Source organism: Hemicordylus capensis, chromosome 17 (genome assembly GCF_027244095.1).
Source record: "Hemicordylus capensis ecotype Gifberg chromosome 17, rHemCap1.1.pri, whole genome shotgun sequence".
Classification (NCBI taxonomy): Eukaryota; Metazoa; Chordata; class Lepidosauria; order Squamata; family Cordylidae; genus Hemicordylus; species Hemicordylus capensis.
In genome coordinates, this window is record NC_069673.1 from 1826667 (window position 1) to 1853087 (window position 26421).

Here is a 26421-nt window from a genome sequence, read left to right on the forward strand (position 1 = left end):
GACTTCAGCTCCCACAATCCCCAGGCCATTGTGGCTGGGGATTATGGGAACTGAAGTCCAACAACATCTGGAGATCCAAGCATGAGAATCCTGCATTAAAAAGATTAATTAAAAACCAGCCTTTTCTTTGCAAATAGGTGTGAGAGGTAAGCCCAAGGAATGGCTGGGGGTAAGCCAACAGACAATCCATCCGCCCAATCGTACCAAGACCATCCAAATAAAATCCCACCTTTTTATTATGGCAAATGGCAACTGATTCTGATGTGTAAAAACGCCAAGCATGGAAGGAAAAAGAAGGGGTGAGGATACCAACGCCGCACAATACAGCCATACCATTAGCAAATACAAGTTCATACAATGAAGTTTCCAAGATAAAAAGTTTTTTTTTTTTTACATTGAAATAACTGTACAGGTATTGTGAAGTTTGCCAGAATGGTTTCATAAAAGTAAAAAAAAAAAAAAATTACAATAACTATAAGCAAAGACGTCGGGCGTAACAGTTAAGGGGAGAAGCTGGAAAGACTCACACCGTTATGGCATCTATTGGAGCTCACAATGAAATAAAAGCGGGGGGGGGCACGACCACAGAGTCCTGGAACTGGGTAGACTGATGAGCAGGGGCTGGGGGAGATAAAAAGGCAGAACCACATTTGGTCGCTTTTTTGTCAGGAGGCACCTTTAACAACATGGCTCTCCCCTTTAAAGTTTGATTGACAAAGGCCTACCTTTAGGTACATAAAAACTTTAAAAAAAAAAGATCCAAGTTATTTATGACTTGCCCATTAGACAAGCCAGAAATACCTCCAAGGAGGGAACAGCCTTCTTTCATCGGAGGGCAGAATCTTTGGGGCTTCCAGTGCAAAGGGAACACAACATGAAAGAACCCCCAAGATATGGGGAAAAGAAATCCCCGAACTATGTTGCCAAGAATAGAAGGATTGGGGTGCGGGGGGGGGGGGGACGAACATTCTCTTTGGGCCAAGAATAAGAGACACTGCCCTCTTGACTGCTTCAGGGTCCCTGCCAAATGGGCTTGAAATGTTCTCCTGTGGGTTTTTTTCCTCTCTCTCTCTTTAAAAAAAACAACACAAACACAAAACAACCCCCCACCCCCAATTTTCCATAGAACCCCCCCAACAGTCTCTAAAATGATGTCAAAAGTGTTTTAACAGTCACTCCTCCAAAGCTTAATCGTTTTGTCATTTTCTAGGGCTGCTGAGGCGATGATGTTTTCTGTTGGGTGGCAAGCTGTAGAGATCACAACATCTGTTTGGGGGGAAAATAAGAGAAGACACACGCAGAATCATGAAGCTAGTCCTCTCACAGGCCCAGGCACCCGCGCAAGCCTGTCTTGCATGCAACTTGCATGCCCTGCTGAAAGAAGAGCTTCTCCTCCTCTGTTTGTTTTTAGGAGGACCCTGAAGAGGTACCTGTTTCCCCAGGCTTTTAACTGAAATCTAAATTTCAAATTTTTGATGTGTTTTTATCTATTGTGATTCTATCTGTTTTGAGGACTTTTATATTTTATATTCTGTTTTAATTTGTACACCACCTGGAGATTTCTATATCAGGTGGTATAGAAATCCAATCAAACAAATAAACAGCTAAAAGAGAGAACACCAAGAAGAGCTGGTCTTGTGGTAGCGAATAGGGATGTGCACAAACCAGTTAGGCGCTCCTTTTCTGGAGCACCAAACCGGTTTGGAAGTCCGGTGTTCGAGCTGTTGGTTGTGTTTTGGGAGGTACCTGGGGGTGGGATTGGGGCTGAGGGGGGAAACCCTCTTACTAACTGCTGGTCCAGGAAACTGTGCATGAATGATGTACCTGTCCATGACTCCAAAAACGCCGAGAAACACTGGTCTATCTAGCTCAGAATTGTCTTCACAGACTGGCAGCGGCTTCTCCAAGCTTTCAGGCAGGAGTCTCTCAGCCCTCTCTTGGAGATGCTGCCAGGGAGGGAACTTGGAACCTCCTTCTGCTCTTCCCAGAGTGGCTCCATCCCCTGAGGGGAATATCTTGCAGTGCTCACACATCAAGTCTCCCATTCATATGCAACCAGGTCAGACCCTGCTTTGCTATGGGGACAAGTCATGCTGGCTACCACAAGACCAGCTCTTCTCCTGGAAGTTTCACCGATTACGACTCAACACACACAAAAAGAGTCACAGGCACTCCCAGGATTTCCAAAGGGCCATGTATAGCAATGGATCCACTCTGGCCCTCTGTAGCAACTTGATTCGATGCAAGCTGCATGTTTATATTAAGACAGACGTCTCTTAATCCAATAAAGGGTACAAAGCTTTAACAGGGAGCACCTGTGGCACGGTCACAGCTGCCAAGTAGTTGGAGGCAAAGTTCTCCAACTCTCTGTGCACCATTTCCAACATCTGGCACATTTCCAAAGCAACCGGGAACCGGCTTTCAAAGCTCCTCGAATGGCACAGTGGAGGACAAGAGCAGCACCTGACAGATTCCCGTGCTGAACCTCACGCTCTCCGAGTCAGACAAGCCGAGTCGTTCTCAGGACTGCCGCGCCATTGACAATTCTGAGTTCACACCACAAGCCAGAGTTTGAGAAGTATTCTGCGTTCTCCCTGCAAGGGGAACACAAAGGATCGCAGCACAGCTCACCTGTATGGCCTTGCAGCTTCTGTACGATCTCTTTTGTCTGGAGGTTCCAAATGTAGACCAGGTTGTCCTCTGAACCGGACACGATCCACTACATGGGGAGACGCACAAAAGAGGAGGAAACAGCAAAGTTGTGTACCCTGGTCAGCCCAGGGGAAGCCTTCCCCCATTCGTATTACAAGAGAACCTCACTATTGTCTCAATGACACCCATTTCCAGTATTCGCAGATACGATAGGGTTATAACCCACATATCCACAGTTCCTAGAGGACCAGAAGTAACTGTGGAGGTCACTTCTGCCCACCATTTTGTGGCTCCTTTCCTTACAAAAATGGACCGACTCCCCCCCCCCACGATTTTTCGCGGTTGGTGGAGGGGGCATTCCTGGGCACATACAGACTGCGTGGGGCACTCCACACTAAGTTTTTCCAAGTTATCTTGCCACTTTCCCTCCACTTCAGAATCTAATCCCCCTTTCCCCATAATAATGACTCGTTATTTATTTATCATATTTTTATACCACCTGATATGTAAATCTCTAGGTTACAGAGATGGTTCCGTTCCTCTCTGGTTCCGTTCCTTGCGGCAGTAGGCAAGGAGTGGAACCCAGGCGAGTAACAAGCTTCTCCTGTATTTCCATATGTGTGTGTGTGTGTGTACATATGATGCTTCCTCTTTTGCACAACTTGCTCACTGATTTCCCCATGCCTTAACCCATCACTACCTCCACTCAGGCCTGCCCCAGAATTCTAAGCGACTGGAGTCGGCATTTATGCAAAATTCAATACTTTTTCTTGGTTTGTTCAATGAGCAAGTCTGAGGATTCCTTGCTATGTTTTGGCAATCTTTAAATTTTTGAATGGGGAAGAGAATTACAGCAGGCCACACCCGATGTGGAATCCTGGCGTTTGGGCCAGTGATTCCTCTAAGGTGTGAGCGAGCTCACAACTTTTTTTTAATGTCCACTCAGTTAATTTTAGATCCTGCTCAAGTTGAATCAAGAAAACCCAGCTCTGAATCCATGTGAATCTCAAACCGCCTTGAGATTGCTTTAATGAAAGGCAGTATATAAATTTAACAATAAATGAATGAATGAATGAATGAAAGAATGAATGAATGAATGGTGTGCGCACACTGCCTTGATACTGTCGCCCAGAACAAAACTCATTCCGCACACAGATGAAATTTTTTTTAGAGCGAACACTGGTTTGGATTCAGTCCCTGCAAGCTTAAGAGATTCTCACCTTTCCACCAGTAACCGAGAAGTTGGCAAATATGCAGTACTTCTCATTCTTGTGGCCTGTGTATGTCTTTAGGCACTGGAAGACGAGAGGAACAGAAATCAACATTATTTTAAAAAGTGAACAGATATCCTCAGGCACACTTGTGGCACATCCATGGAATTTCCACCTATACCTTGGCTTTGGATCTCTGGATTTAGAGGGCACTCCCTAGGCACACCACAAAGAAAAACTAAACACCAAGGTCCTGCAGCTTCTGCAAGTTATGCAGACTAAACAAGTCTGATCTCTTTCCCGAGTTTGCTTTCACTAATCATGTGGAAAGATAATAAACTTTGGGGGAAACCAAAGTCCTGGCCACTTAAAGCCCAAGAGAGCCCCATTCCTTGTCAGCTCTGCTACATTCTATCAACTTGGGGATATTCAGAGATTAGAGGCCAACAATAATTTTTAAAAACAAAAGTACGTCACTTTTACTTGCAGGAGAGGAAACCACGGTACATGCTTAACTCGCAAAATCTGGTTAAAAAAACTAGACCATAGGAACATAGAAAGCTGCCATATGCCAAGTCAGATCACTGGTCCATCTAGCTCAGGATTGTCTACACAGACTGGCAGCGGCTTCTCCAAAGTTGCAGGCAGGAGTCTCATCCGGCCCTATCTTGGAGATGCCGTCAGGGAGGGGACTTTAAGCCTTCTGCATGCAGGTGCTTTTAACCCTCTATGTGCATTAAAATGCTTACCTACTCAAGGATTAATAATGTATTACTGAAGCTCACCTTTCCTTTGCTGTAGTCCCAAAGTTTAAGAGTGCTGGAGGGAAGAATGGGGAAATTAAATTAAGCAAGAGACTTATGAGGTGGTTCAATGTTTCACCCAGAGCTCAATGACTGCTTTTGGTTCATCATCACGTGCCCTTCTTCCTTTCCCTGGCAAATTTCAAGTAGTGGTCTAGGATTATCAATACGATTTTTATGCAATGGGTATTACTTATTTTAAAGTGTAAGTATATTGGTAATTTTCAGATATTTATTTTGCTGTTGGATTTTTTTGGGGTGATTATGAGAATTGCAGCCCAACATCTGGAGACTGAAGTTGGAGAACTCCAATTTACATAAGAACAGCCCTGCTGAATCAGGCCCAAGGAGGCCCATCTAGTCCAGCATCCTGTTTCCCACAGTGACCCACCAGATGCCCCTGAGAAGCCAAGAGGTATGTGCATGCCCTCTCTCCTGCTGTTGCTCCCCTGCAACTGCGATTGAGAGGCATCCTGCCTCTGAGGCTGGAGGTGGCCTACAGCCCTCAGACTAGTAGCCACTGATAGTCCTGTCCTCCATGACTTTGTCTAAGCCCCTTTTAAAGCCAGCCCCAGCCCGTGGACATCACCACTAGCATGGATGAGGGATCCCTCTACCCCTTGGACAGAGGAACCCTCACCTATTATGGCCCATCGCTACTGACATGCTTGTCCTTAACAAATCCCTTCAAACTCCTCCTCTGTTGAGCCATTGATACCTACTTGTCCAAAGTTGCTGCTAAAATGTATTTGCCATTGGGAGAGAATTTTACAAAAGACACCGGGGGATTGTCGTCATCTGTAACGGAAACAGATTATTATTTACGCAGTGCGCTAATCTGGATCATTAGCAGATACTTTCTGGGTGCATTTTAAAAAGCACCCAAATGACTTATGGAGGACTCACCAATCAGTGTTTTCAAACACTGGCCAGATGCTGTATCCCAGATCCGACTGCAACACAAAGAGGAGAGCGTTAGGCAAGAGAACTTGGTCCAAAACCAGGTTTTCCTGGAAAGGCACACTGCAAACCAAAGTGCAAACCAAAACAGGACGGCTGTTCTAGGCTGCTCAATTTAGGGCCTCCAGCTGTCCTTGGACTACAACTTCCATCATCCCAGCCACAGTGGCCAACAGCCAGGAATTATTTTATTTATTGTTAAATTTGAATACCGCCTTTCCTTAAAACAATCCCAAGGCGGTTTACACAAAAATTAAAAGCAAGACTATAAAAATGACACAATGAAAATATTAAGCTAAAATTTAAAACAACCCTGACTAAAAAGATTTAAAATACAAGCATTTAAAATTATGGGAGTTGCAGGCCAACATCTGGAGGAGGGGTGAAGCTGAGCAGCCCTGAACTAGCCCAATATCACCAGTCAGATCGGTTTATTGAGAATGGACGAATGTTACAAATAATGAAGTTAAGACGTTTCTTAAAGCTCAAAACCGTTCAAATTTAAATGAGCCTCTCTCTTCCACAATCCCCAGCAGGAACGTCTGGAGTTAAAGCACCACCAATATGTGCTGCAGCCTTCACAAACCAAGCAGGGGATGCCTTCTTCATGAACCAGGGAAGATCTAGTTGCAGATGCCACCGGCTCAGTTGGAGGAGACGCAAAAGGGGGCCTTTTTTAGAGTTGCCCCAGGACTTTGGAATTAACTGAACCACAAAATTAGAGCCTCCCCTTCTCTGGATGCTTTTTTTTAAAAAGAAGGACCTGAAAAACATACCTGTTTAGCCAGGCTTTTAGTTCATAGTTTTAAATTTATTTTTTTTTACAGTTTTTACCTGTATTTTAAATCGTTTGAATTGCTGTTGTGTTTTTAGATTGTGAACTGCCCAGAGACCAACATATGGGGTGGTATAAAAATGTGTTAAAACAAAAACATATGAATCAGATAAATCACCACCAAGCCTTTTTCTTCACATGTTTATACATCGCGGATGACAAAAGTTGGACCTAAGAATCTCTCTCGGGTTCTCATAGAGAGAGAAGCAGCATACAAATGTTCTTTAAAGCACTCTGTGGTGGCATGAATACAGATCACCGTCAAGGCAGCCCTCCCCATCCCCACCTTAAAGGAAGCGGGCAAAAGCAGAGGCTCACGATAACCTGCTCCCAGGACCAAGTCAGGATCCAAACCCAGCTCTCCCTCTGCCCACTTACCAGAGGCCATCATAGCTGCTGGATACAATCAGAGAGCCGTCACGGTTAAAATGCACCTGGGAGGCAAGAAAAGGCGAGATGGCATTTCTGGTACAAGTCACTTTTCTCTAGAGAGAAAGGCTAGCTGCTTTGCTACCCTTCCGCTGGGAACCCTGGTTCAAACCTGCCCCACATAAAGCCCAGGTTCACACACACTGTTGTGCCAGGATCCAGACCAGTTTGCTGTGCATCTGGCACCACCTTCAGAAGGCAAGTACCGTGGCTTGGAGGTGCGGCAGCAGCCACACGCCAATGCCTTCTGCCCAAGCCACACAGTTTGCTGGCATCAAAGCGTTACACTGGCAAGCAAAGCAAGCACCTTGGAATTGGGGTTTTACACCTGGTAGTCCAGTTTTGTCCCCCAGCTGGCACTGCTAGACTCCTCTGTGACACAGAGACCACCACCTCCAAGTCCACGGAGCGCCTTTGATCTGCTTTGGCTGATACGCCAATTGCGACCAGACCTGGACAGAAAGCGCTTGGCCACAATCACGCAGACTCTGGTAACCTCTCGCTTAGGTTACTGCAATGCATTGTACGTGGGGCTGCCTTTGAAAACAGTCCGGAAACTGCAGCTGGTACAAAATAAGGCTGCAAGATTATTACCTGGGGCTGGACTTTTTGAGCATATCACGCCAACGCTTCATCAGCTGCACTGGCTCCCAGTCCGTTTCCGGGCCCAATTCAAGGTGCTGTTTTAACCTTTAAAGCCCTAAGTGGCTTGGGACCGGGTTAACTGAGAGAGCACCTTGCCCCCTCTGTCCCAACCTGGCTCTTAAGATCTTCTTCAGAGGCCCTCCTCCAAGTGCCCTGGCAAATGAGGAGAGGTGGCTACTAGGGACAGGGTCTTTTCGGTGGTTGCACCCCGCTTATGGAATAACCTCCCCAGTGAGGTTCGCCTGGCTTCATCACTTTGTTTTTTTAGATGCCAGATAAAGACCTTTTTGTTCACTCAGGCCTTTTAAATGTTGATTTCTTTTAATTTTTAACACTGATTTTTGAAAAAACGTTTTTAAATTCTTTTGTATAGGGGGGGTGTATTGTGATTTCATGTGTGTGTTTCTACTTGATGTTTTAATGTGTTGTGAGCTGTCCAGAGAAAAGTTTATTATGAGGAGACTAACAAATAAAGTTTATTTATTAGTAGTACTACTCTTACTACCTACAAGAGGCAAGATGTTCATGTCTGTCTGTCTCTCTCTCACTGTCCTGCCAAAGGACAGGTGCGATTCATGCCCAGCTGTATGGAGTCCCAGGAACTCCCATAACTCTTTGCAACAGCAGGAGGCAGAGAGCTCCAGCTTTCTTGCTGGGAGGGAGGAAACAGAAAGCCCAGCTTTAGAGGCGGCTGCGGCTCAACGCATCCCAAAGAACTTACAGCCGAAACTGGGTCAGAATGAGCTGGCAGCGTTTTGAGGCACTTCCCAGTTTTCACGTCCCATATCCTCACACTTTCGTCAAACTGGAAAGCAAGCAGGGGAGAAGTTCAGAAGTGGCAGCTTTTCCTAGTGCTCAAGGAATCCACACACACACACACACACACACCCCACACACACCTGTAAATTACTTCCATACACATGATTTAGCAGTAGTGAACGTCTCCTGTTTTGCTCAGGCACCGAGCACCAAGGAGCCAAAAGCTTGTCCTGAATCATCATGGCCTACTCTGATCTGCTCGTCCCTGGCATCTGCTGTGGCCTGCATTTCGGGGGTTAGATCTTGGGCAGGTAAGGCGTATTAAACAGAGGCTGGACGGCCCACTTTGTCAGAGATGCCATAGCGATTTCCTGCCCTGAGCAGGTTTCGCTACCAGTGGTGCTCCAGATGTTGCCAGACTACAACTCCCATAATCCCCAGCCACAATAAATAAATAAATAAATTATGCCAGGGACATAAGGACGATTAGGTCATGAAGAGGGAATGGCGATAACATGAGGCGTGACATTTTCATGCAGAAAGGTTTCATTCACACACAAGGCTATGGTTGATAAGACAAGCATGTTTTACAAGGAAGCTTGCCCAAGCTGTCCCTGCCAGAAGTGCTGAACAAGTGACCCAGAATGCAAGCTCATGCAGTTGGGAAGTAGCGATGTGCACGGACCGGTCCGGAGGCCATTTTACAGGCCTCCGGACCGGTCCGGTCATGGGGCGGTTCGAGGTTCGAACACCAGGGTGCGGGTTCCTTTAAGGGCAGGGGGCGGGTGTACTTTCCCCTCCTGCCGCTTTCCCCCCGCCAGCGCGCGTTCAATCCCACGTTGGGTGACCTCCTACACCAGCCGAGAAAGCCTTTTGCGCGTGCACGCGCGCCACCAAACCCTGCCGCCCCAAATGCTTACCAAAAAACACGTGCCAGTGGGGGGAGGGGTAAGTACACCCTCCCCCCACCCCGTCCTTAAAGGAACCCCCACCCCAGCGCCGGACCACAGCTCCGTGGTACTGTGCACATCCCTGTTGGGAAGTCCACCTCTAGGACTTCTCTGCCCACCCCATCAAGTGGTTCCCGCCATGGCGGATTCTTCTCCCGGTTCCTTAGCACCCATGGGCTCTACCGCAGCTTTCTTCTCGGGGGGCCAGGCCTGCCAACACCAAGATGCCCCAAGATAAGGAGCCAGTACAGATTTTTGGCAGAATTTCACCTGGGATTTTCTCTTCTACAAAAACAAAAACAAGAACATCCGCCTCTCTCAGCAAAGCACACTTACCGACCCCGAGACAATGAGGTTCGACTGGGGGTTGAAATTGCAGCAGAAGACATAGTTGCTGTGCCCCTTCAGGGTCTTTAAGCATTTGCCCTAAAAAATAAAATAAAATACATAAAAAGAGAGTTTACAGACCAATAGGACTGCCCACGGCTTGAACTTTGCAGCAAGCCACAGTGCGGGGGGAGAGGGGAGTGAACATGATGGGCAAGTCCAGCTCAGCATCCTCTGGAGATGGGGCCATCACTCAGTGGAAGACCATCTGCTTGGCATGCAGAAGGTCCCAGGTTCGATCCCTGGCAGCATCTCCACGGAGGGCTGGGAGAGACTCCTCTCTCAAACCTTGGAGAGCCGCTGCCAGCCAGTGAAGACAAGACTGAGCTAGTCAGACCAAACGGCCACGGGATTCATTGAGTTTCTATCCTGCCATCCGGAAATTCCATGCATCCCTCTGGCCATTGGGGAGGAACCCGTGCCTTTCAGTGGGCATTTCCTGTCATTCGCTTCAGGATGAGGCTGTAGCTCAGTGGGGTGGAGCATCCGCTTTGCATGCAGAAGGTCCCCGGTTCAATCCCTGGCAGCATCTCCAGGTAGGGCTGGGAGAGACGCCTGCCTCTGAAACCATGGAGAGCCGCTGCCAGCCAGTGCAGGCAACACTGAGCTAGAAGGACCAAGGGTCTGACTCAGTATACGGCAGCTTCCTATACGGCTCAACCCTCCACTTCGTCAGCCACAGCTTCACAATCGGCAAAGTGCATGCAGTGATCCATCTCTCGCGTCTGCAAGAAAATCAAAGTTCTCTTCTTCGCGTGCTAGAATCTGGTCACCCAACGGAGCTGGCTGGCAGAAGCCGCTGGACAAAAAGCGAAGTCCTTCTCCACATGATGCACAACACACAGAGAATTAACTGCCACAATGCCGGCAATCATATCGACGAGCTTTACAGGCCATGATAGAGCAGTGGTCAGAACGGCAACGCGTTTGCGTGTGTATCAAGAGGGACTCCGTGGCCGACCGAGCGGCAGTCACAGAGGCAGGCAACCATCCACACAGCCTCTGACAAACACACCAAGTGCACACAGAGGAGGGAGAAAGCGAGAGGGAGCGGATGACAAGGCTGCCGTTGGGATGATTACCAGTCTAAAACTCCCTCCCAGGCTTGAACAGCTACAGCACCATCTAGTGGAATGAATAGTTGGCACCAAAACAGAATTCTAAAGCTGGAACTGAATTCTGACACTCCAGAAAAAAAACATCCAGACCTCTGCCAAGGCAGGAGGGATTGACTGCAGCGTAACATCTAGTCTGCTAATCCCCTGCTAACTTGGCAAAGAGTCCCCCTTTTAGCGTGGTGATGCTCTTTATTTAGCAGAGGGAGAGCAACTGGCCTTATCCATCCCCAGCACAGCATCCCTCCAGTGACTGCTGTTGGTGTCTATTATGTTTCTTTTTAGATTGTGAGTCCTTTGGGGACAGGGAGCCATCTTATTTATTTATCATTTCCCTGGGTAAACTGCTTTGGAAACTTTTGTTGAAAAGAGGTATATAAATATTTGTTCTTGTTGTTGCTAATCATAAGGAAACAGCACGCAATTTGACTGATCAACTTATCCCCTGCTAACTGAGCAAAGAGGCACCTTTTAAAAGTGGCAATGCTCTTGTATTAAGCAGGGGGAGAGCACTTGGCCCTAACTAGCCCCAGCACAGCATCCCTCCAGTGGCTGTTGCTGGTGTCTGTCTTACGTTTCATTTTTTAGATTGTGAGCCCTTTTGGGATAGGGAGCCCTTTTAATTATTTGTATTCCTCTATGTAAACCACTTTGGGAACTTCTGTTGAAAAGCAGGATATAAATATCCGTTGTATTCATATTTATACCTGGAGCACTATCCAGAGTGGATCTCCAGCTTACTTACTATAAGGTCTACTACATTTTTCTTTATGTACATTTTTGGCCTTAAGGTTGCTGTCCTAGGAAAACACGAAGCTGCCTTATACTGATGCCTTGGCCCATCTAGTTCAGCATCGTCTCGTGTTTCTCTTTCAGACTGTGAGCGCTTTGGGGACAGGGAGCCATTTTATTTATTTTTCTATGTAAACCACTTCGGGAACTTTTGTTGAAAAGCGGTAAATTAAGGTTTGTAGTGGTACACCAACTGGCAGCAGCTCTCCAAGGTTTCAGGCAGAAGTCTTTCCCAGTCCTTCCCGAAGAAGAGAAGAGAAGAGCTGGACTTGTGGGAGCAAGCATGAATTGTCCCCTTTGCTGAGTAGGGTCTGCCCTGGTTTGCACTTGAATGGGACACTCCATGTGTGAGCACTGGAAGATCTTTCCCCTTAGGGGATGGGGAATCCGCTCTGGGAAGAGCACTTGCCTGCTTGCAGGCAGAAGGTTCCAAGTTCCCTCCCTTGCAACTCCAAGATAGGGCTGGGAGAGAGACTCCTGCCTGTGATCTCGGAGAAGCCGCTGCCAGCCTGGGAAGAAAACAATGAGCTAGTTGGACCAAGGGTCTGACTCAGTATATGGCAGCTTCCTATGCTCCTATGAGATGTTGCCGGAGACTGAACGTGGGACCTTCTGCATGCCAAGCAGATGCTCCATCACAGGGCTATGGGCCCTGCAGTTCTCCAAGCTTAACACACGCACACACAGAGCGGCAGGGTTAGATAGCTACTTAAACTCAGTCTTGATTCCAGCCAGCTGATCCTGTTGGATTCAACAGCAAACTCTGCAATAAGCTGAACCCACAGACTTGTCATCTCTGTACTTGATATGCATTCTAGCCAACAGATACAATGGAAATGGAGGCAAGTTTCTTTAAGGCTTTTCATCTGGACTTTGTCACCAAAGGGAGAGTCCGCGTTGTGAATATGAAAACCCACAAGTTAGCAAAATAAATTTAGCAAAAGCCCCAATCAAGCTAACATTAAAATGTGGTTAAATCCCACCGGTGGGGGCACCAAGGGCAAACCTCTTACCGAGCTCACATCCCATATTTTGAGGGTCTTGTCATCTGAAGCGGACACAAGGAGGTTTGAATCCGATGACCAGGCGACGTCAGAGATTCCCTGGAACAAAGGGACGTTCAGCTTCTTTAAAAGCAAGTGAATTATTCACACAACTCCACAGAATGAGAAGTCGCATTCTGGGTGGTATCACTTCAGTACGCAGCTGAGATTTTTTAATCCCCACATTGGATTAAACCTTCCAGTTTGTAGTAAGTGTTTACACAGGGGTAAGGCTGTACAATTTCAGCCCCGCCCCCGCAGATGCTGGAAGGACAGCTGGCCATGGGCTCCTGTACTGTGAAGCCCATCATGAGCTGCGTTCCAAATATATTGCTCGTCTTGTTCTTAGATACCCCGGTAATTTGGATGAATTTTATATAAACGTATTTCTTTCTGATAAATACATCAATGCCTTGCACAGGGTAGCCAAATTTGGTATGGTTGCGATTAAGATCAGCACGTGGTGTATCAGAAACAGTCCATTTTAATCATGCTTTTCTTTTTCTTTTTCATTTTGTTTTATCCTATACTATTTTATCTCCATTTTTATGTAATAGATTCCACATGTGTAAATACACATTTGCATTGCTATTTGCCTTTAAGGTGCCTTTTATTTGATCAAAGATTGCAATAAAACTGAACTGAAGCTGGACTACAACTCCCATCGTACCTATTGGCCACTGTGGCTGGGGATGATGGGAGTTGTATTCAAAAAACAGCTGGAAGGCCAATGTTGTGCATAAGGGACAGCAGTTAAGCTAAGTTGTTCTCTGATGTGCCAACTACCTACACGCAGAGAGCTGTTGATGCTGGATGGGGGTGGCACATTAAAAAAAGGACACACACACTTGCAGCACTCAATCTGTGTAACATACAAAAAGGGATCCGTTTTTGTTCTAAAATGTCAAGACCACCCACTTTACGTGTATGTTTTCAGCTTCAGAGACGTGGACAACTCACGCCACAGAACTGGATAAATGCTGCTTCCCAAAGCCAGCCAGCCATTCGCCTCCCTCCTCGTGGCTAGTAGCAAGTCCTTCCACCCAAGAAGCTTGTCAGACCCACTGAACCAATGTTGGTTCAGGGAGAAACTGCTGTTGCCTGGAACGGCCACTCAGCCATAACTCAGCAGGTAACGCCCGAAAAAAGCATAGTTGAGCACTCACCAATTTGTGGCCAGATATTGTTTTCTCAAATTTGCCGTCGTAAGCACCCCAAATTTTAATAAGCTTATCGGCCGCTAGAGAAGGAAGAAGAAGCCACCGATGTAAAATGATGATTTCCACATGCTAATTCCTTTCGCCACCCTCTCCCCTCCACCACAGTCTGTGCACCAGATTTTATTTTGCCAGATACCAAATAGGTATGCCCAGGAAGGAGTGTTCAGACTAGCCTGGAAGAGCTCCTGGACTGTAACCCATGCCTCTGCCTACTTCTCTTTAGCCCCTGAATGTCCTGCCCAAGTCTAATGTGGCTGCATTACTGCATGATTGATGGGCATGGATCCTGGAAGCTCCTCCCAGACTCTCATTAGATTCCTCTCCATGTGTTGCTCTAGGAAAAAAACCACAATGAACATTTTTCCCCTTCATTCCTTAGGGCGGGGCTCTCAAACTTGAGTCCCCAGAAGTTACTGGACTACAACTCCCACCATCCCCAGTCAAAGGCTATGGTAGCTGTGGATGATGGGAGTTGTAGCCCAGCAACATCTTGGGACTCAAGTGTGACAAACTGTGCATGAATACAGACAACCCTTTATCCACATGTTCACCTACTACAGTATGAATTTGCATCTAATACAGAAAACCTGCTTAGCCAAGGGAACAGGAGAATTTTGATACTTTCTGCACCTTATTTATATACTGCCCTTCATCTTAAGACCCTAGGGCGGTTAACAAGATAAAAATAATTCAAACACATACAAAACAAACACAGCTAAAAGTCTAAGAGCAAAGGACAGCTTGCTGGCCAAAAGACTGAATAAAAAGGGTCGTCTTCACTTTCCTCCTAAAGGGTGGGAGAGAGGGAGCCACGTAGGTCTCAGCCGAGAGCAAGTCCCACAACCTCGGGGCAGAAATTGGGGGAGAGAGGAAAGAGCAGGGGAGTGGGAAAGTTCCGTCCCTTTGGAAGGTTTATATGGTGGACTTATTTAAGTGCTTCCTCGCACACTGTGTATTTAATCAAGACAGGACCAACATCAAGCTAAAATGAAATAAAGTCATAATGCTGTCCCTCCAAAAAGTAATATATCAACACTGGTTGTGCTTTCAATTAGATTCTGCAGGAGCACGGGGGAGGATATGTGGCGGATTCTGTTTCCTGAGAATTCCAGCTCTCTCATTGCTAAGAAAACCATGTTTCTGGTTCTTAAGGCTGCCAAGAGACGCTCAAGCATGTGGTCAAGGTCAACACCTATTGAAATCTATCAGAATGGGGCCTGAAGACCACCTCCAACAGTCATGGGATGTGAATCCAACACTCTAGGCAGCTCCTTGCCCCTCCACTTGCCAATGACAAGAATAAGTTATGCTAAAAAGAGTTATGGAAGCGACAACTTATGGAAGCTCACATTATGATATAGGTTGCAAAATTCAGATTTTATTGAAACAGCATTTTTATAGTGCAGAGCGCAGAGCCCTGGGTATAGAAGGACCAGATGTAGACTGAGAACTTTGCAGGGCTGCAAAGTTGAGTTCATTCATCAGCGTGATTGACCGATTTCAAAACCTCCTCAACTACAGAGGCGCCACAAGTAATCACGCAGCAAGTTCTTTAAAGAGGGTGTATTATTTTTAAAGTACCTATCAGAACTCCAGATACCAAGCGGCATCCCAAGAGAAGCATCCTCTCTTCTGTGTCACACAAGAAAGAAGGTCTCTTTTCAAGATGAGGCCTTGCATGGATCCATTTTAACCAAGGAGGTTTGCCCTTTGCTTCAGAATGACTGTTTCTACTCACATGTGGGCATCATGGATCAATTAACTAAAACTCATACAACCGGACTGACTCAGACATATTAACTTTATAACAGACCCAGAATTTAGTGCTGGGGATGGGGTGATCGGAAAAGGTGTGGTTTGGGTTTTTGTTTTTTTTAAGCAGAAGAAACAAGGGGGGCGGGGGGAAGGGCTCACAACTAGCAATGTGCACAAACCTGTTAGGCATTGTATTCTTAGAACGCCAAAGAGCTTCAGAACCCCCATGTTCGAACCGGTTCACGGCTTTAAGGACAAGGGAGGGTGTACTTCCCACCACCAACCTGCCGGGCTTCCCCCTTCGGCACTCTGAGTACAAATAGTGTGGCTGGGTGGCAGAGTACCTCCGTGCCACCCTGTTGTTTCCGCGACCGGAAGTGCCGTGTGCACATGTGCACGGTGTGTGCCCGCCGGCGAACAGCGCAGCCACGGAAACAATGGGGCGGCAAGGAGATGGTCTGGCGAGGCGGCAATGTATCTCCTTGCCACCCCATTGTTTCCATGACCACGCTGTTCGCGGGTGAACACATGTCGCGTGCATGCGCACACGTCACTTCCGGTCACGGAAACAGGGTGGCAAGGATGCACGCTGCTAGCCCGCCACACTTTTGTACTCAGAACACCGCCGAGTGTTAAGTGCACCCTCCCCCATCCTTAAAGGCACCCCTGCTATACTGTTGGCTCCAAGGGAGCCGGTCCCATCCACATCCCTACTCGCCACACTGAAGAAAGTGAAGAAAATGGAACTGGAGATCGACGGGCAGGAGAGGAACTCGGAATCCAGCTCCCGCTGCCCACTGGGAGGAAACCCGGACTCCCTGTTACCTGATCCTTCTACCTGAATCTAACTTGTCTAGAGCAGCAAGTTGAGGAAGAGAACCCAGTTACTGACGACCTTCTACACCAGGGATTCTCAGCGTTGGGTCCCCAGATGTTACTGGACTTCAACTCCCATAATCCCCAGCTCCAGTGGACTTTGGTTGGGGATTATGGGAGTTGAAGCTCCCAGTTCTACACTGCGTGAGAACAGAGCCCTCCCACCTCCAGTGTGATGGATACTCACAAGAACTGGCCAGCCACTCCCCGTTGGGGCTGAACTTCACCGACGAGACGGCTTTCGTGTGTCCTGCCAACGTGAACTTCAGGGCGTAGTTTGGCTTGACGGGTGCAGGCTGAGAAAACAGAAACCACCACATGACGCCAAAAAGGCCTTGACAACAACCTCGGGAGCCACCAAGCCAAGGGAGGTCACCAATCGTGACTCCACCTTGTTTCTGGGGCAGGCAGAGCTTTATCAAGCCCCCAGAGGGCTGCAAGACATGGCCAGTGGGATGTACTTGGCTTGGTAGTCACAAGCTGCAGAGACATGCTAACCCCAGATATCGTCCCAGAGGAAGTAAGGTCAGATAGCGCATAATTCACACTGTGCACAATTAACCTATGGACTTCTTTGCCATGGGATGTGGTGATGGCCACTAGCTTGGGTGGCTTTAAGAGGGGCTTAGACAAAGTCATGGAGGTACCTCTCAATCCCAGTTGCAGGGGAGCAGCAGCAGCAGGAGAGAGGGCATGCCCTCAGCTCTTGCCTGTGGGCTTCTCAGAGGCATCTAGTGGCCACTGTGTGAAACAGGATGCTGGGTCAGATGGGCTTCCTTGGGCCTGATCCAGCAGGCCTGTTCACAAAAGCAGAGGAGGACAGGCTCATCCCATGTGAATATTCTAGCAATACCCAGCTAGCTCTGCCTGGATGCAAAACACTGGACGAGACGGATCTAGGCCCTGATCCAGTTGGTTCTGTTATGAATTTCAGCTAACTGGCAAGCCTGTTAATTGCTGCAAGGCAGCCATGGCTCTCAGGCAGCAAGAAAGCAAAGGGCATTGATCGGCAGTTGTAATTCACATGAACATGATGAATTACAGTAACATGATGGTTACTGAGCATGTCAGCGCAGTACGCAGCCGCACAGAAGAGAGGCCGGCTCAGGGTTCGTAATTAATAAGCAGCTGGAAACTCAGCACATAATGCTATGAAAAGAGAGCCACAGCCCAAGAGAGGGCATGCCCTCACCTCCTGCCTGTGGGCTTCCCTGGTGGGCCACTGTGGGAAACAGGATGCTGGCCTAGATGGGCCGCCTTGGGCCTGACCCAGCAGGGCTGTGCTTATATGCTACGTGCTGGCCTAGAGCGTCAGGCTTGCTCCACCCTGGGGGGAGGCTGGGGATGAGGGAGGCTGTAGTCCATCGTGTGAAAAACCAGGCTGGAGAACCTGGAACCTGCGTAGTTTGCCCAGACAACTCCATACATTCATAAAACCACACTGGAAGTTATGAATATAGGGATATGAACATAGGAAGCTGCCTTCTACCGAGTCAGACCCTCGGTCCATCTAGCTCAGGATTGTCTGCCCGGACTGGCAGCGGCTTCTCCGAGGTTGCAGGCAGGAGTCTCCCAACCCTATCTTGGAGATGCTGCCAGGGAGGGAACCTGGGACCTTCTGCATGCAAGCTCTTCCCAGGGCGGCCCCATCCCCCCATGGGGAATATCTTGCAGTGCTCACACATGGAGTCTCCAATTCAAATGCAAACCTGGGCAGACCCTTAGCAATGGGGACAATTCAGCTTTCCTTTTGGACGAGTTTATGGTGCAGGTGGTCTACAATGCCTCTCTGTTTAGCCTTCACCTGAATCTAAAGGGCCTTAAGGAAAGCAAGTGGAGTCCAGCCGAGATTCCAAGCCCCATCAGCAAGAAGATGGCTACACGTAGCTTGGACTCCGAGCATTTAAGCTGGGACTTCCAGGCAGAATGATCATCTAAAAACCTCACACACACCTTGCTCTGATTGGTTGAGGAGGAAGGCGTCAATTGTGTTTTGGTCGATTCTGCATCAGGTTTCTTCTCTTCCGTTGCCATGGCTCTGGAAACTGGCAAGCCAGGATTCGGGGGCTTCAAGGGATGAATGAACGCACTGTTTCAAAGAAGGAGGTCTCCCGCTGAAGAACAGAGAAAGAGAAGGGAGGGAAAGCATTTCAGCAATGCAGAGTTAAGGAACAGCAGTTTGAATGCAGACAAATGTTTCCCAAACTTCTGACAAGCAACCTCTTTCCAACCCCTCCAATTAAAAATAAAAGATGGAAGCATACTGCACTGTTTACACCTCAAAAGCACAAGAATTAGAACTCCTTGCCCTAAGATAAATTCACCCCATTTCTCTGCATGAGTCACTGTTCAGATCATCTCTCCTCTGAGGTGGTTGTTGTTGTTATTATTATTATTATTTCTATACCGCCCTTCCAAAAATGGCTCAGGGCAGTTTAAACAGAGAAATAATAAATAAATAAGGTGGCTCCCTGTCCCCAAAGGGCTCACAATCTCAAAAGAAACACAAGATAGACACCAGCAACAGTCACTGGAGTGATGCTGTGCTGGGGATGGATAGGGCCGGTTGCTCTCCCCCTGCTAAAGAAAGAATCACCATATTAAAAGGTGCCTCTTTGCCAAGTTAGCAGGGGTTAATTGCATAGCAATCAGGAATGACTGCATCATTCCATTGCAGGTGATCAAGAGACAGAACAAAACTGCCCTCAGCCTACCCCCAAAGTGAAGACCAACCGGAAAGAGACAGACCCAAAACAATGAAATCCTGCAGAGATACATCAGGCAGCCTCCTCAATGGGTGCTCTGGGCTCACAGGAACCTCTCATTAATTAAATTCCTTGCAGTACAGCAGCGATATAGCAAGATGCTGAAAGACATCATCATCTCCTACCGTGTGGGAGGAGGCAATGGTCAACCCCTCCTGTATTCTACCAAAGACAACCACAGGGCTAGTCTGTGGGCGCCAGGAGTCAACACCGACTCGAAAGCACACGTTACCTTTACTATCTAGCCCCACGTTTAAGAATTCAAGAGCGAAGCCTGTTTGCTGTTCCCAATGCTATGGCGTCAGGAACTCTAAAAGGCCCTATTAGCAGAACAATGAATGGAATACAACCTTCAGTCATATGAACTTGCACTTTCCGTCAGAGATGTGGGTTTTCCGAAAAGTTTAGAACTGGAAAATTTTGTAAGGAAGTGTCCCATGCAAATGTTTCATTTGTACAAAGAATTTTCTTCAAACATTTTACTGATGCCTTAAACAGATTGTAATTCGATATGGCATATTTGGTCTACACACTTAATTTAAAAACCTGCCATAACTTCCCATGCTGTATCTCAAAGTTAGTTCACATAGCCAAGCAGCCGAACTTCTGATGGGGGCGGGGAGTCAAGAGACACTTAATGCAGTTTAAGTGTGATACTGAACAATTCAAAGCTTTATGTTTCCCTAAGGAAGAAAACTTTAATACACTACTCAAATCAGTAAAACCTACATGTACTCTCTCAAAGAATTCCACAAGATAATCTGAAGAATAAATATGATATAGTAGCTATGAAACACTCACTGCGCTGCTCCAAAGTCAAACTTCTAAATGACCACTTTAAATGCGTAAAAGATAATAAAAATAAGACATTAAAAAAACTAAGAAATATTAAAATGCTATTTTAATGTTTTTAAGCATTAAAGAAGTCATTTAGAAGTTTGTCATCTGAAGAACACTAATTACAATTTTGAAATTGGCAGTCTTGCCTAATATTACATTGGCATCCCTATGAATTTTAAAAGGTGGAAAACTTTCCAAGGGAACCAAGGATGGGATTTCTCCTCCCCACCCCTTTTTGGGAAATTTTCAACAGAAGTTTTCAACCCTACATCTCTGCTTCATTTCGCTTGTTTTAACTTAGTAGGTTTTAAGCCTTCACGTTGCCGAGGAAATCCTCAAGCAGTCCCAAGAAGAATCTGAGAGGTCTGGGTGGAGTATTCCAACAAGAGGTCTTTCAACTTTGTATTGCTACTACTTCCTTCTCGGGTTCTGCCCACATAGGAAGCTGCCTTATACCGAGTCAGACTATTGGTCCATCTAGCTCAGTACTGTCTACATTAACTGACAGCAGTCTGCCAAGGTTTCAGGCAGGAGCCTTTCACCCCTATATGCAGATGCCAGGGAGGTAATGCATACAGGTAGCATGCAGGTGTTCTTCCCAGAATGGCCCCATCCCTTAAGAGGAAGATCTCACAGTGCTCACACATGCCATCTCCCATTCTAATGCAAACCAGGGCAGACCCTGCTTAGCAAAAGGGACAATTCTTGCACGCTACCACAAGACCAGCTCTCCGCTCCGCTCCCCGTTCTCCCTTCAGCACACACTTCGATCATTAAGCCTCTTCCCCCATTTGAAAATTACAAAAGCAAGTTGACAATTCCTGCCTCCGCTGCCATACTAAATCACACATCTGTGCAAATCTGTGAAAAATGGTGCAAACGTGTCCGAACTGCCTGTGCAAACCACGGTTAAACAGAGGGGCAAGCCAACAAACAAACACACACACACACACACAAAGAAAATAAACCTTCTAAGCCAAGACGTCAGCAGCCACTGCGAGGAACAAAAGAAAAGATGCAGGCAGGGAACAGAGGCAGGGGCCAGAGGGACCGAGTGCAGCCGTTCTAATACTGCCTGGAAGCCATCTAGTCAAGAAGAAGAGAATGCATCCCAGCCTCCAGCAAGCCCTGATAAAATGCTGTGCTTGTATTCTAGGAAACTGGAGCCCTTGCTGCAGAGGAAACTGTTTCACTGCAGCATGGCTAGAGAAGGGCTTTCAGCATGTACAGCAAGGCTCTTGCCTAGGGGTGGAGGATATATACAAAGTGTTGCTCTAGGGCCAGTACTGACCCCTGACGGAAGCAGAAATGGGGCCTGGCGTCTGCACACACTTCACGTGAGCCTGAAAACGAACTGGTTGTGGAATTCTGTTCAATGGCAGAATTCGACAACAGCGAAATCGGTTACTGAACTCTGCTCCAAGCATCCTAAGCACATGGGCTGCAAACATATACTGGAGAGTACGGAGGCAGTGCCCTCAGAAATCAAAGCCAGAGAGAACCACCCCCACCCGTGTTTCTAGTGCCCCACAGCCAAAGCAGGATAGATTGTACAAACTAAGAAAAAAAAGAATACAAAAGTGCTTCACCTGCATGACTTACAACGTGCAGAACTCAGGTTTTTCCCGCTGCTGGATTTTTTATTTTATTTTATTTTATTTTAGCATATATACACACACAGTCCCAATTGATATGGGCTTGTATCCACTAAAGATGCAGTGGGCCATTCCACTGCTTACTCAAGGCAAGCACCAATTGCTCTTGGGAGTATAGCACTAGCAGAAACCCATGAAGCTCCTCTCTCTGGAGTCTGTGATGGGAGGGAGAAGCCAGTCACAGAACACAGGGTGTACATCAAGATGTGAAATCCAGACCAGGGGTCCATCTAGTTCAGCGCTAATAATTACTAGAACAGTGTCCTTCCTTGTAAGGCCCAGGAGGGCCCCATCAACCCTAAGTCAGCCCCCTAATTGCTTATTGGGCCTGAAACTGAATACTCTGCCCCCACCCCAGCACTGAGCAGAGACTACCAGTCCCATCATGCAGTGCTGCACCTTGCCCAGCCACAGTGGGCTCCTCTAAGGGAAATGGAGCCCTCTTGAGTCCCTGCGCCATCTTGGAAGGCCTGCAGGGAATGTTGGGAAGTGTAGTTCTTCCCACTGAGCTTTTCAGAGGGCTCCGTCTCTCTTGAAGGGCACCCCAACACCGAGAGACGCACAGTGGGAAATGGCTCTTACATGGAAAGTGTTTTGCCAGAGTGGCTCCGGCTTGAAACATCGTGGAGATGCCTGCACTAGAACATTTTCAAGGAGATGCACCCTCATTAATTGGGAAAGCTGGGAGACTCCGCGTTCTTTTGGTAGGGTTTGAGTTTGAGCCGTAAGTGGGGCTTCCAATAAAATTGGGGGGCCTTGTGATAAAGAGCCCGTGAGGGCTTCTGCCATTTGTATAGGATCCATGAAAATTAAAGAGACACACTCAAATAAATTTAAGGAAAGAATGCAAACAGAATATGCAAAAAAGGTTTGGAATTTGATAAAAGCAAAGTAAACAGGCCTGAAATTGGCATTCAATTTGAAGAGCTCTCACTGCGTGTTGTTCTCTGAAGCAAGACAGGAAAGAAACTGGGGCTTTGGGGCTTTACCTACTGCTAACCAAAAGTTCTGCTGTGACAACTTCCTGTCTGTTCCTGAGGCATGATGGGTACACAACCCTATGGTAAAGTATGGGCTCCGATTAACGGCGGGGGGAAAGAGAAAAGAAGAGAAGTTGGGAACGAGGTTAGCTCTTGCCTGCAGAAACAGAGCTACGGGGTGCAAAGAGGTGGGGAGAAAGAAACAGAACCACCGCTCGATGGGTGAAAGACAAAAGCCTTGGCAAACCATCATTCTTATTAGGCATGGATGGATTCAGATTCTGAGCCCTTCTGAAACAGGGAACCATCTTACTCCTTCTGCTGTATAAATGGCTTTGAGAACTTTTGCTCTGAAAAGTGGTACATAAATATTAGTAACAAGCATGTAAGCAGTGGGGAGAATGGGGGGGGGGGGAGAGCGCACACGAGCGCGTATTTCTACTCTGACTGACAGCAGCTCACCAGCGTCTACTTCTAGCCCTACCTGGATGCTGCCAGGGACTGAACCTGGGACCTTCTGCAGACAAATTGTGTGTTCTACCACTGCGGTATGTTGCCCAAACCCAGGTCCTGGGTTCAAGTTAATTCATTCATTCCATTTATATACCATCCTTCCAAAAGTGGCTCAGGGAGGTTGACAATAAATTCAAACACAGACAACAATTAAAATCAGACATTTAAACCAGATTAAAACTCATTAAGATTAAAATCCAAGCTAGATCGCATTAAAAGCCGGGCTAAAGAGATAGGCCTTGAAGGCTCTCCAAGGAAGGTAATCCGGGGAGCATGTTCCACAACCTAGGGGCGACAGCCAAAGGGGCCCAATCCCAGGTTGGCACCAGATGGAATCCCTTGCAGCATCTCCAAATAGGGCTGGGAAACACACTCCACCTAAAACCACCGCTAGTCAGAGCAGACAATACTGACTTAGATGGAGCAAGGGTCTGACTCAGTATAAGGCAGTTTCAGATGCTTCATATATGAATACCCCTGCTAACTAGGCAAAGAGGCACCTTTTTAACATGGCGATTCTCTTTATTGAGCAGGGGGAGAGTAATCTACCCTTAGCACAGTACTTCCAGTGACTGTTGCTGGTGTCTGTCTATGTTTCTTTTTAGATTGTGAGTTCTTGTGGAGACAGGGAGCGGTCTTATTTATTTATCATTTCTCTATGTAAACCACTTTGGAAACTTGTTGACTAGCAGGATATAAATATTTGTTGTTGTTGAATATGTATTCGTCTGACTGAGGGAATTAATGAACCATGTTCAGTCAGGTCTTTGACAATGGTGAGAGCTCATGGTTCAGCTTTGCATGCAAAAGGTCCCAGGTAAAATTCCTGGCAGCAGCTCCAGGTAGGGCTGGGAGAGACTCCTGGCTGGAGCCTTGGAGAAGCTGCAGCCATTCGGTGTAGCAGAGTGGTTAGAGTGCTGGACGAGGACTGGAAAAACTCAAGGTCAAATCCCCATTCAGCCATGAAACACACAGGATGATTCTAGGCCACTCAGCCTAACCGACCTCACAGGGTTGTTGTGAGGATAAACATCACTAGGGACACCGTTCTGGGCTCCTTAGAGCAGGATAAAAATGTAAAAAATAAATAAATGGTGTAGACAATACTGAGCTAGACAGACCAACAGTCTGACATGGTATAGGGCAGCTTCCGTTATCCCTTCTAACTTGTGGAAAGTAGGCAAGGCGAGGAGGGTTTGCTTGGAACTTTTATTTCCTGGCTTTATTTATTTATGTCTATCAAATTTATACCCTGCCCAGACTTACGTCTCTGGGCGGCCAGCATGAATTGCCCCCTTTCCCAAGTGAGGTTCACTTTAGTCTTCATTTGGATGGGTAACCACATGTAAGCACCATCTACTGTAAGATACTCCCCTTAGGGGTAGGGCTGAGACTCCATGGGAGAGCCACTGTTTTGCGTACAAAAGATCCCATGCTCTGTCCCTGGCAGCATCTCCAGCGAGGACTGGGAGAGACCCCTACCCGAAACCTTGGAGAGTCAACAACAGGGATCTAGACGGTCCAGGAGTCTGACTCTGTAGATGGCAGCTTTCTATGTTCCTGAGATTTGGGGGTGGAGATGAGGGCTATACTATACAGTGTTCCCTCTAAGAGAGATTCCCAGATGTTGTTGACTTCTTATCCGCCCAGTTGACTCTCGGCCACTCTGTGGATCAATGCACTCCATGGGAGGAAAGCCCCGCCTGCAACCTGCCAGCTAGTGCAGACAACGCTGAGCTGGCAGGCCCAAGGACCCAACTCCATAGAAGGCAGCACATTGGAAGCGGCCCTTAGCAAAGGGGACCATTCAATCCCGCGACCACAAGGAGAGGAGAGCTGGTCTTGTGGCAGCAAGCATGACTTGTCTTAGCTAAGCAGGGTTTGCCCTGGTTGCAGATGAATGGGAGACTGGAAGTGTGAGCACTGGAAGATCTTCCCCTCAAGGGATGGAGCCGCTCTGGGAAGAGCAGAAGGTTCCCAGTTCCCTCCCTGGCAGCATCTCCAACGAGATAGGGCTGAGAGAGACTCTTGCTGCCTGCAACCTGGGAGAAGCTGCTGCCAGTCTGTGAAGACAATGCTGAGCTAGATGGACCCAGGGTCTGACTCAGTATAGGGCAGCATCCTCTGTTCCTAAGACCCTCTCTCCTCCCCTATAGCTACTGCCTCTGTATGGGTGTGTTTGAAATGAAAAGGCCCCACTTCACCTGGAAAGCAGGCACGCAGAAGCTGTCTGTCTTGCTGGCTACGCGGCATACAACGCAGCAGCTCTTCTCGCCAAGGAACACAGGGAGCTGCCATATCCCGAGTCAGACCCTCGGTCCCTCTAGCTCAGGATGGTCCACCCAGGCTGGCAGCGGCTGCTCCCAGCTTGCAGGCAGGTCTCCCTCCTCCCCCCCAAGAAGCCCAGCTCTCCCACCCCTAGGAGGAGAGAGGGCCGCCACGGCCCCACCGCGGAGCCGCTGCAGGCAGGCGGCACATGCCTGCATACCAGATCCCGGGCCCGACCCGCCCGGGAGAAGGCGGGGGGAGGAATGAGGAGGAAGAAGAGGGGCAGGGAGAGGGAGCAGAGCCCCCCCCCCTTGCTGCTACTGCTGGACTACAACTCCCATCAGCCCCCGATGCCACGGCCAGCTACGACGGGAGCGAGGGGCCTCTGGGGCCTGCAGGAGCGGGGCCCCTCCTGGCCTCCTACCTGGCGCGGCGGCGGCGGCGTTGGCGGCGACTCCTCTGCTGCCCGCCCGCCTCCTCCTCCTCCGGGGGGAGGGATTTCGGGGTCGCACCGGCGGCGCCCCGCTCGCCTCAGCAGCTCGCTCACCTCGAGGCCTCGGCGTGGGGAGGGCGGGGAAAGAGGGGAGGGGGGAGGAGGAGGAGGAGGAGGAGGAAGGCGACAGTAGCGGCCGCCGGAGGAGGAGACGGGGCGGCGCGGCGGGGGTGGGGGCAGTGTGAGGAAGGGGGCCTCGCGCAGGCGCACTGGCGGGACCCGGTAGGGAAAGGGCGACGCACCGGGCCTCGCGCTCCTTCGCTCGCTCTCCCGGCCCCGCCCTGCTGCTGCTGCTTCTGGCGGGCGCGCCCCCTACGGTGTCCTCGAAGGGATTAAAAACCTCATTCGCAATATGTGATTGGACTGTCTGTGTGGAGTTTGAGGTTTTTTTGGTCCTGTCCTTAAGAAGCAGAGGCCGCCTTGAAAGGGGCGGGGCGTAGGCTTGTTTCTCTCTCCCCCCTCCCTCGCACGCAGC

At 48.2% G+C, this 26421-nt stretch overlaps 1 protein-coding gene across 3 annotated transcripts; it reads right to left on the reverse strand.

The window, feature by feature from the left end:
• Positions 1-218: 218 nt before the first annotated feature.
• WDR5 (WD repeat domain 5) lies at positions 219-26389 on the reverse strand. Of its 3 annotated transcripts, none has more exons than XM_053282192.1 (14): positions 26189-26389; positions 18386-18546; positions 16620-16728; positions 13748-13821; positions 12552-12641; positions 9581-9670; positions 8257-8340; positions 6840-6895; positions 5573-5619; positions 5389-5464; positions 4649-4682; positions 3873-3947; positions 2632-2719; positions 219-1266 (listed from the first exon to the last, which is right to left on the reverse strand). In XM_053282192.1, exons 2-14 carry the CDS (start codon positions 18464-18466, stop codon positions 1166-1168), a joined length of 1005 nt encoding a protein of 334 aa, XP_053138167.1. In that variant the 5' UTR covers positions 18467-18546; positions 26189-26389; the 3' UTR covers positions 219-1165. The 3 variants fall into 3 exon arrangements, with proteins under 3 accessions (XP_053138167.1, XP_053138166.1, XP_053138168.1); XM_053282191.1 differs by lacking the exon at positions 26189-26389 and adding an exon at positions 25878-26174; XM_053282193.1 differs by lacking the exon at positions 26189-26389 and adding an exon at positions 25390-25580.
• Positions 26390-26421: the final 32 nt, after the last annotated feature.

Coding starts and splice junctions, on each gene's coding strand:
- WDR5 (XM_053282192.1), bottom strand. CDS start 18,466: ATGGCAACGGAAGAGAAGAAACCTGATGCAGAATCGACCAAAACACAA. Junction 16,729..18,385: donor CCTCAACCAATCAGAGCAAG/GTGTGTGTGAGG, acceptor CTGTTTTCTCAG/CCTGCACCCGTCAAGCCAAA. Junction 9,671..12,551: donor AAATATGGGATGTGAGCTCG/GTAAGAGGTTTG, acceptor TTTATTTTTTAG/GGCAAATGCTTAAAGACCCT.